This window comes from Gadus macrocephalus, chromosome 5 (assembly GCF_031168955.1).
Source record: "Gadus macrocephalus chromosome 5, ASM3116895v1".
Lineage (NCBI taxonomy): Eukaryota > Metazoa > Chordata > Actinopteri > Gadiformes > Gadidae > Gadus > Gadus macrocephalus.
This window is the reverse complement of record NC_082386.1, coordinates 8,429,419-8,440,337: the sequence shown is the minus strand read 5'-3', so window position 1 is coordinate 8,440,337 and position 10,919 is coordinate 8,429,419. Positions and strand designations below refer to the sequence as shown.

Here is a 10,919-nt window from a genome sequence, read left to right as displayed (position 1 = left end):
GGGCGGGTGGGGGGCAATGGAGGGGGGGGGGGGAGGTCACTGAGTCACCTGTATTCACCTTAAGTCTGCAGCGAAATTGGTGATGTAGTTACGCATGTCGCTGTTCATTTTATCCACGCGGTACGAGCTGTGGGGTAGAGAAGAGAGGAGAGTTACTGGGTCCCAGAGAGGTGAGGAAGGCTGTTCCAGGTTCACTGGTAACGGGGGGCTATGTATCAATGTATGTATCAATGCATGTATGTATGACACTGCTGGAGGGTGAGACTCAATGTTTCTGCCCCCCCCCCCCCCCCCCCCCCCCCATCACGAGAAGGGGCGAAAAAACATTTAAGATGACGCACAACATGAGAACGGTAGCCGTGTCACACTGATATGAGCCAACTTGTAAATGTCACTGTCGTGTAGAGCCGAGTGTCATAGCTGCCCAGCGGGTGTGTGATGTTGCCATAGTGACCAATAAAACAATACAGGGAGGGACACAGGGACCGGAATGAGGGATGCATTATGGACTCTGATGGACGGACAGAGGCACGCTATTGGATAGGGAGTAGGAAATATGAAGAGGCAAAACCATGGCAGAATGTCATGCTGTACGACAAAAATAGTTGCATTACGTAGTAATGTTGCCTCGATTTCCCTTGTGTCCCTTCTGGGACACTTTAGCTTCACAAGAGAGCCTCGAGGAAGTCCCTCACAGTTTTGGCAGGCCAATCACAGGTCAGGGGTGGCCCCTGACCTGTGATTGGGCGAAAGGCGGATTGGTTGAAAGGGCGGCACAGGGAGCTTGATTGACCATGGCTGGCTGCAACCACGATTCCGAAACACAAACAGAATTGAGGGACAAAAGCAGCGCATTAGGACAGACTACATAGAAGTGTATCAATAGCGCATGTTCCGAGGGCTGTGGTTCTTCGTGGTGCACCCAAACATCCCATGTTTGCACAACGTCCTTTGTGGCACAACGGCACATTCAAGCTTTTAGCTGAAAACATCTGGTGGCTAAGTAGGAGCTGAGCCCTTAAATACGTCTTCATTTGCCCGTCTCTGCTGCGCCGTGATGTATATTATAATCTGCTGAGTGGGGTGGCATGTACTGTTTGCGAGAGCACCAGCATTTTATCAGTTCTGCTGAAACACATTTGCCTGTAATGTCTCCGGCAGTGGCTAATGCACTTCCATTGTGGGCCAATATGAAGGGACCAGATGATTGTAATCGTACATATTCCAGCTCTCGCCCGGCTCTCCTGCTGCGGGTAAATGTATTATTCCGTTGGTTAAACAAAAGCCTCGGCCTGCAATGTCTGGTTCTCAATGAGGAAGAGGCGAGGGTACGAAGAGTCATGTGTCACGGTGTCACCGAAATCTGTAAACACAGAAGCATGAGGAGAGACCATCGTGGGGGGGGGTAGGAAGCGAGGGAAGGGAGATAAAACGCCATGTGTCGTGTGCCTGCAATTTAGAGTGAGCAGAGTACAGGGAAACCGACAGGAGGCATGCCTGGAAGGAAGTGTCGGAGAGTGTTGATGATGCCATTTACAACAACAACAACAACAACAACAACAACATCAACAACAACAAGGCGTAAGGGCTGGCCTTTGGGATAGAGCAAATTTCCTCGAGATAAGGAGCTCCGCAGAGCTACAGTGAGACGTGTTTAATGTGTTATTTCTCGAAAGCGAACGCACGTAACCACGCACACTCACACAACTCTGCACGCCGGATTTCTTAATCAGGCGTTTGGAACACTCCTTCGGAGCCATTATAACAGGTGCAATCTCAATAGGACATTATAAATGTGCAGAAATACACAACCTTCTATCAGTTATCACTGATAGAAATGAGGTGTTGCGGCAAAGCCTAACAAAGAGAACCCTGGTAGATTCATCATTTATAATTTCCTGCTGCATTCGACAACTCTGTTAATTCTGGGATTGCTTTAATTGCTTTAATTTTCTGTAAATCACTGGATGGAAAGTGGAAACATCCCCAAACATCAGGGATGGATAAGCTTGTGGGCGGCTGGCTTGATTTTCTTACATAAGGCTGTCATAGCTTTCAGAATTGTAATCTAAATTGCATTGGGTGTCTGTGTGTCTTTAGATTGGATAGTATTATATTATATATACACACACTGTATGCCATTCTGGGAGGGACCCCCTGCTTTTTGTCCTGACGGGGTGATGCCCCTGCATTTCTATGGTCTGTGCTTTGACTAGCTGCGTTTACCACAGAAGGAACTTCAACCAGGAGCCAGGAACCATCGGAGGACCGAGGTGTGTTTCCACCTCAGGAACCATGGTTCAAATGATGTTCCGGGGACATATTTTATCCCCAAAAACGTCCCTGCACAGGGGGTAGGACATTAGAAATGTTAAGGAACCTTGGGGCTGGGGTGGCAGCGCCAAACACCTCTGATTCGTCGAGTCCTCAAAGCGTCTAATTTCAGCCATAGACCTCTGAAGAATAAGTCCCGCCTCCGAGGCTCCGGTTCCATCGGTCTCGGGGGCGGGACTTATTCTTCAGAGGTCGATTCCAACATCTGCAGCCGCAAACATACAACAGTTTTTTGTTTGCTTCAACATGCAGTAAATCACCGGTGCTAGCTGTTATATGCGTTGTTCATTCATCTCGATAGCAGTCGGCGATACGAGCCAATGTTTGATTACACTGCGGCTCGTGAATATAGGTTACTATAGGTGGCTTTTAATAACATGAAGGTGTGCAGTTGTATCGAAAAAGAGGGAAACAAGCTCCAAAACTTGGATGCATTAAAGAGAGCACACGACTTATCTTAATCCACCTCATCCGCAAACTCTGTAAACTCAAACTCTGTTATAATATAATCCGCTAAATAGGTAGGATATTTCGATTGGCTGAGGGTCAAATCATTATTAAAGCACTTTCATTTTTCTAGCTTTTGCAGGTCTTTACGCCGCGGTGGAAACACAGCCAACAAGGCGCAGAAGGGACCCTACAGCCCCTTGAAACGTAGTTCCTGTGACCAAAAGTCCGGGGCTATTTCGGTTCAAACGTGGCTCGTGTCGGGCCCACACACAGCGATCCGGCCGGTCGATACCCTGCCTTCAGCCGTGCCCGGCGGACCCCCCGGGGTCCCGCCGCGGAGGCAGCCGTTATCTGGAGTGGCCTGTGAGTACCATGACTGCCGCTGATAGCTCTGCCCGATGCCGCGCTCCCATGAATCACTTGCCATTTGCAACCCATTCACACCGCATACAAACCGCAGCTTTTCAGGGGGGACACAATCACATAATTAACATTTAGCCTCCTAAGCCTACCATTTCTCATTTTTTCAAACACAAAAGGAAGCCAGTGTGCATCCCACTACGACGACGCAACGGGAGCGATTAAGGATCCTGCATGGCGGCATGCCTGCAATCGATGTAAGGCCTTTATAAATCCACCAAAGTCATTATCTGTACCGACAGTCACAGCATGACGCACCGGCACGGTCACTTGTGTGTCCGTGCCTGCGGGAGCCTTGCCGTGAGCTTGTGTCGTTGCGTAACAGACGATCACGCTCTGCTTACAGTGATTGAATTGTAATGCAAAAAACATTAATGAAGAGCAGACTCGAGGAGGAGAGAGAGATGCAGAGATAGAGAGAGTCAGCGAGAGTGATTCAGAGGGAGCGAGATACAGAGAGAGAGAGTGAGAGAAAGAGACAGAGGGGGAGAGAGAGAGAGAGAGAGAGAGAGAGAGAGAGAGAGAGAGAGAGAGAGAGAGAGAGAGAGAGAGAGAGAGAGAGAGGGAAGAGACAGAGACAGAGACAGAGACAGAGAGACAGGGCAATAGGTTAAAAGCAGGAGAGACAGGCTGACAAAGAGTATCATGGGAGAGGTTTATAGTGTAAGTGAACCCCTCCGTTTTAGCAGTAGAACCTCCATCCGGGAAATGAAAAGAATGCTGGGTGAGGCGGAAATAAGTTGCTAAGGTATTACAAAGAACTGACACATCGGGTCATAGGAGCAGACGCAGGGGCATTGTCAAACGTTGTCAAAAAATGCATGTCACAATCGCTCGAGGGAGGGTACACGGCCAATAGTAAACTACCACTCTGGAAAAGCATTTTTCTCCTAAAGCTGCATTTTACATTACAGAAAGAGCTGTTTTTGGGATTAACCTATGATTCAAAAATATGCTCCCCTTTATGAAAGAGAGTTACTGCACAAAGTAAGGACCCAACGCTTGCTAGCATCAGTCATTCAGCTTTTTATCTGTGGGGTCACAGGCCTCAGTTTGGTCGCACAAACACATAATGAAGGCCTCGATGTGGTGTTTCAGCCCAAACTGTGCTCTAAAAGGCTGAGGCGGCAGGGGGCGCAGACTGAAGGAAACACAAAGGGTTTAAAGGGAGCAGGTGTAGGAGGGTTTTGCTTGTGGAACAAATTGCCATATTAATTAAAGGCTCTGCAGAAACTCTGTTGTAATTACTGTTTTCCCAGTCCGCCATACACAAAGAGGAACACCACCCCTTTGAGGGACACTGAAAGGGAACCCGTGCCTTGACAATGGCCGGCCGGTTAACAATGGCTTTGGAGGGATAATTTGCCCAGTGCACACTGCATGTGTAATGGTTTTTGAAAGTTATGTAATGCTTTGACAAAAAAAAAGGAGGAATTAAATTATCTCATAATAAAAAATCAAAATCAAAATGATAAGCGGTTAACACTACAATATGAAAGCCACCCTAAATAGCATGAGATAATACTGCATTATTAAGAATAACAAGTTTGGGTTGAGTAAAACAAAAAATAAGTGAAAAGTCGATCCGCAGCAACGTTCTCAGCCCACCTTCCTCTGTCACGTGAACCATGATGACCCGGAAGTGATGATGCATGATGATGTCATTGAGGGGGCAGAGGGACCATAGGGAATACATTGTGAGAAGAGATACAGCAGCAGCACATTAACCAGAGAGCGCACAAACAAAACTGTCTGGACATGAAACATACCGTCACACCATAACAGTACGGGCCAATTGACACGGAAATGTCGTCTCTGCCTACTTGTATCACTTGTGAATTGATCTGGCTCTCGCTGACATGACATGACAGAAGCGGGATTGGGAAAGTGTGCATGTCTCCTTGTGTTATTAATGTTGTGTCCGGTAGTGTCAGCTACAGGAGACGATGCACTGTATTACATGTACGTGGTGACACGCCTCTGCTGTAGTACACTGGATTGTATAGAAGTAGACCACAGGATAACGGCCATTGTATAATTCATTGTTATGGATGCAGGAGCAGCACCAGGTCATACTTTTCTCTGGTAAAAATCGAGTTAACAATAAAAACAATCGACTATGTTGCTGTAAAAACATGTAAATATTATTAAAATCATATAGATTGATTAATATACTTGTAAACATATTATTAGACTTGTGACTTTCACTTGTGAATCACAAACGTGATTCATTTTTGGTTTTGTGTCTGTGTGGGGGTGCGTGAGTCATGTTTAATTTAAGTGATGTGCGTAAGACTGACATGACACCATCATAACCACAACATGACACCTGTCATGTACATGAAGGGGGAGCCTCTTTGAATGTTGATGACAGGTGTCAGTAAGTGCCATTCTCAATTGTGCACAACATAACCTGTCAACATCTTTGTTATGACAACTTGACATAAACCAAGCCAACATAGCCAGTCAACATCTTTGTTAGGACAACGTGACATCAACCAGGACAACATTACCTGTCATAAACCTGCCATGCAGGCTTGAATATAAAACTTAAATCAACTATTTAGCTTTATGTGTTAGCATTACAGCAAACTGATAGGCGTCATGTCATGGTTATGATGGTGTCGTGTCAGGCCTATACAAACTCCAAATAAAGTGTTACCCATGTTTGCACATTGTGTATTTATTTGTGTGTGTGTGTGTGTGTGTGTGTGTGTGTGTGTGTGTGTGTGTGTGTGTGTGTGTGTGAGTATATGTGTGTGTGTGTGTGTGTGTGAGTATATGTGTGTGTGTGTGTGTGTGTGCGTATATGCGTGTGTGTGTGTGTGTTAGGATGTGTGTTTGTGTGTTAAGATGTGTGTTTGTATCTTAGTGTGTGTGTGTGTGTGTGTGTGTGTGTGTGTGTGTGTGTTTGTGAGTGTGTGTGTGTGTATGTGTGAGTGTATGTGTGTGTCTCTGTGCTGCTGAGTGTGTATCTGTGCTGGTGTGGGTGTGTTTGTGTGTATGTGTATGCGTGCTGGTGTGTGTCTGAGCTTGTGTGTGTGTGTGAGTGTGTGTGAGTGTTTGTGTGTGTGTGTGTGTGTGTGTGGACACATGCGCGTGCCGTGCGCCCCACCTCTGGGAGTCCAGCAGCTCCCGGGGCCTGAGGGAGTTCTGGACCGCCTTCTGGGGCGAGGTCTTGGGGCTGGAGTCCGAGTCGCCGCTCTCCTCGTCCCCCATGGCCTTGACGTAGCTGCTGCTCCGCATCCGCCGGCAGGGGATCTCATCGTCCTTACCCCCGTCCGGGTAGCCACCCCACTCGTCCTGGGGCACCTGGGACAAGAGGGGGAGGGGGGGAGGAGAGGAGTTTGGACGTGTTTAGAGGTCAGAGTTCAGATCGGATGTGGTGGTTACGGAGTCAAAAGGGGGAACAAAAAGGGGAACACAGTTGTTGTTTGTGATTGGCTTGAAAGCCTTGTCACATGACGTGCCTTCATGGTCACCGTCATAAGGTTTGGTTGCAGTTGTCTGCTCGTTCATCACAGAACAAAACCACCCACACGGCTGCGGGACTTTGGTTTCAACCCAAGTACATATAGATCCTCCTGATGAGCTGGCTCGGATTACGCCTGAAACGTCCCCGTTGAATACGTGCAGGCAGACTCCACACAGCCCTCACTGCTAGCCTCCAAGTACTGCAGTCTCCGGGCTGCAGCTACGTTGTATACGGAGCCCTCGCTTCACCGGCGATCCCGACTCTATTCCTGTCCATTACTCTTTATGGGCGGGAGATGACCGGAGATCAGTGAGGGATCAACCTGGATTGGAGCTGTCCCATCTTCCTCTCCGCTCCCTCCTGTATCACCTTCCTGATGCGGACGATACAGCTTTGCATGCACAACATTACCCGGCAGTGGTTTTAAAACCGCCAAATGTATATAAATGTGTCCCGGCTCTGCTCTACCGCTGTCGTCAATAAGGAAAAAAGGGAAGCAAAGAGGTTCATGTTTGATTTAGCTGCAAGTCCCTGGGCTTTCATTAAGGTGCATGGAGCGTTCGTCACAACAAATAATTACTGCTGGGTCGACGCCACGTCGGAGCGCGATTAAATATTACTCGGGGGGGGCTTATGCCGGGTTATGTCCCACTGGGCCTGCGGCTGCGCAGCACGTATGCTAGGGGGATGCGACGTCCGCTGGCTCCTACGTCAAACCAGGCCGCCCAGTCCCACGGGGAATCCCTGATGGGACTGATGGAATCCCATCAGTACGACCGAAAAGCACAGAAGAATACAGGACGTATACAAATACAGATTTCGGTTGCTATTTATTGTTTTAACAGACTACTTTGGATATGGAAATTCCAAAACATTTCTTTGCGTTGGTCCCGACACGACCACGGGCATTGGGCTCTGGGCTCAAGGCAGTAGCGGGGCACATTTTAATGTTGAATACGTTTACCAATGGCCAAATGGGAAATTAATATTAACATAAATCAATGCAGTGCACCTACTCGAATGCATTGATGTCGTTCATTAGTCATTTTCCCGTGTTGGAAAGCATGCCTCGTGGTTGCACTGTGGTTTCCACGCCGTTAAAACACGCTATTAAGGAACATGCAAAAAGGGATTGCCTGGCGGGAGTGGTACTGAAAACCAGGCGCTCTATATTTTCTAGGTGGGTGGTTTGTGTATCCTATTAAAGTCTGCGAGCTTAATGCGTGTCATAAACAAATGACAACGGTTCAGACTCATTTTAACATCACATGCTCATTACACACTGCTAAAACAGAACTACTTGTTCACTGCTCGCTATCACTTCCTGACATTATTTGCCCCTGTCCAATTTTGCCTCGGTTAAACAGTACAACCCAGTTCAATTACTATGGACAACAACTGAACTGCTGGCGATGCCTCAGGTGTATGCGCAACCACACACACGCACACACACACACACACACACACACGCACGCACGCACGCACGCACGCACGCACGCACGCACGCACGCACACACACACACACACACACACACACACACACACACACACACACACACACACACACACACACACACACACACACACACACACACACACACACACACACACACAAACACACCGACACGGACACACGTACACACACGCAAGAGATCCGTCCTAATGGAGCAGAGGAACAAAGGCCTAATGAAAAATACCAAAAGACAAGTGACTATTAATATTTTCAACATTAACCTAATGTACAATGGAAGAGTGGAAAGGAAGGTATCCTTTGGCAGGAATACAGAAAGAGTGAACTTATTTGCGTTTTTAGTCGAGACCAACTGGGACTCCGAGGTGAGTGTGATGTCAATAGGAATTCAGAACGACCCTTCCTAGCGACTTGCTTCCCACTCCTTTCAATTGCGAACTACATGGAGGTTGTTGTGGTGGTGGTTGGGATATCTGTCAACCTGCCCAGGGGCTTAGGGGTGGACTCTTGGCTATAAAGCCCATCCCATCCAGGACCCTACGCACCAAATGCCATACTTCATTAACCTTTACTTGATGTATTGAATATCTCTTGCTTGCTATTCTCCTGGGTTCACACACTCACTAACATGCACGCACACACACAGGCACTTGCATGCAGCTGCAGCAGCACATCCACACACTTGCACAAGACAACGTGCACGCATACACACACACACACACACACACACACACACACACACACACACACACACACATGCATTCACATGCTTCTACACACAGGCAAAAACATACACACACACACACACACATATACATGCAGACGCAGGCAGAAACAAACACACACACATACACACAGACACGCACCTGCAGCAGCACGTGCACACACTGCAAACACACACACACAAACCGACCCACAAACACACACACACAGGCACACGCACAAACCCATGGGCACACACCTGCATTCACATAAACAAGCTTATACACACAGGCCCACACACGCACATATCAATACATGCAGACACAGGCAGAAACACACACACACACACACACACACACACACACACACACACACACACACACACACACACACACACACACACACACCGCAGTGCTCCGGCTTATCAGCCTTCAAATCCTACCACTACCACCTTTAATAAAAGCTTGCAATCAGGCAATTATTTGGTTCATTCATGTCCAAATGAATGAACCCCCCAAACACGTGACTCACAAGCCACTAATCAGACGATGAAAGCGGGTGCCGTTGACTGCGCTGAATGTCAGGTGGTGCTGTACGACTGCTCTTCAAACGTCAGCTAGGCTTCAGCTGTCACACAGACGAGCCGGGACGCACCGTGGAGACTTTGAAGAAAGAATGTCAAAGGTTCACCTTATTGCACCACTTAAACGCTTCCTCAGCCCGGGAAGCACTTCCTGGCATCACTAATTCGACCTCCGCCGTCTACGCACCCCCCCCCCCCCCCCCGTGATTACCATGCAAACGAGTGGCACGGCGAAATCCAAATGGCTTGAATAATTCATCTATTATGGCTTGTGTTATTTTCCCAGCCAGGCCTTTGTCAGTCACAGAACGCCCGGGATCAAAGCCGCCTTCGACTCTGATGCGTCAGCTTATGTCGTCGGGTAAAGCGGGGTGATTTTTTTGAATGCCGCCGCAGCGGATACTGTGGATTTGTGGATACTGCGGGGTTCAGAACTGATGTCTCTCAGCCGGATCTGCGTAGCCATCGCCATCCCCCGAGTGACTGAGGTGTTTGATTCAAGCAGGGAGGAAAACACTACCAGGCATAGATGTATCAAAGCCCAGATGCACAAAGTCTTACTAATATAGAAAAGGTTACACAAACACACACAAACACAGCCATATGGAGCAATGGAGCGCATAGGGTCAATTTAATCACTTCTTGATCCAAACGAACACACACACACACATAGACTTACACACACACAAAATGTCATCCATCTCATTGCATTTGACACACACACACACACACACAAACACACGCACACACAGACAAACGCACACACACACACACACACAAACACGTGCACACACACAGACAAACGCACACACACACACACACACACACACACACACACACACACACACACACACACACACACACAGACAAACGCACACACACACACACACACACACACACACACACACACACACACACACACACACACACACACACACACACACACACACACACACACACACACACACACACACACACCAACAAAGGCTACTGAGTGAAGCCGACGGGTTAATTAAGTCTTGGAGGAGTTTGATATTTTTAGACGTTTTAATTAATGAAGGGAGCACCAGGGGACAGGCGCATGCTGTGTGAGATTTGTTTAATTTGCACTCGCTGATAAACCCCCCGGGACAGCCGGGGGGTCCCGTCGTCGGCACGCACAGCCGCCACAACAACGATGACGCCGCTGGAAGGAGGCGGGACAGCCCGTGTGTCCTCCCCCTCCACGGACGGGGGAGGACACACGGGCTGTCCCCCGTCCCACAGCCCACCGCCTGCTGCCCCGCTCCAGTGCAGAGAGAGAGGACTGTGTTGTGAAGCAAGTCAGGCTATACCCTAGAGTATACACACACACACACACCCTATAGTATACACACACACACACCCTGTAGTATACACACACACACACACACACACACACACACACACACACCCTATAGTATACACACACACACACACACCCTATAGTATACACACACACACAC

The 10,919-nt window shown here is 48.3% G+C and overlaps 1 protein-coding gene across 1 annotated transcript in view; it reads right to left on the bottom strand.

Annotated features, from left to right (window-relative positions):
- Positions 1–54: 54 nt before the first annotated feature.
- The window catches only part of LOC132457924 (disks large-associated protein 2-like), a 109,562-nt gene continuing 98,697 nt past the window's right edge, over positions 55–10,919 (bottom strand). The window contains 2 exon segments of the mRNA XM_060052327.1: positions 55–127; positions 6,320–6,516. Coding sequence (XP_059908310.1) covers positions 55–127; positions 6,320–6,516 — 270 coding nt within the window.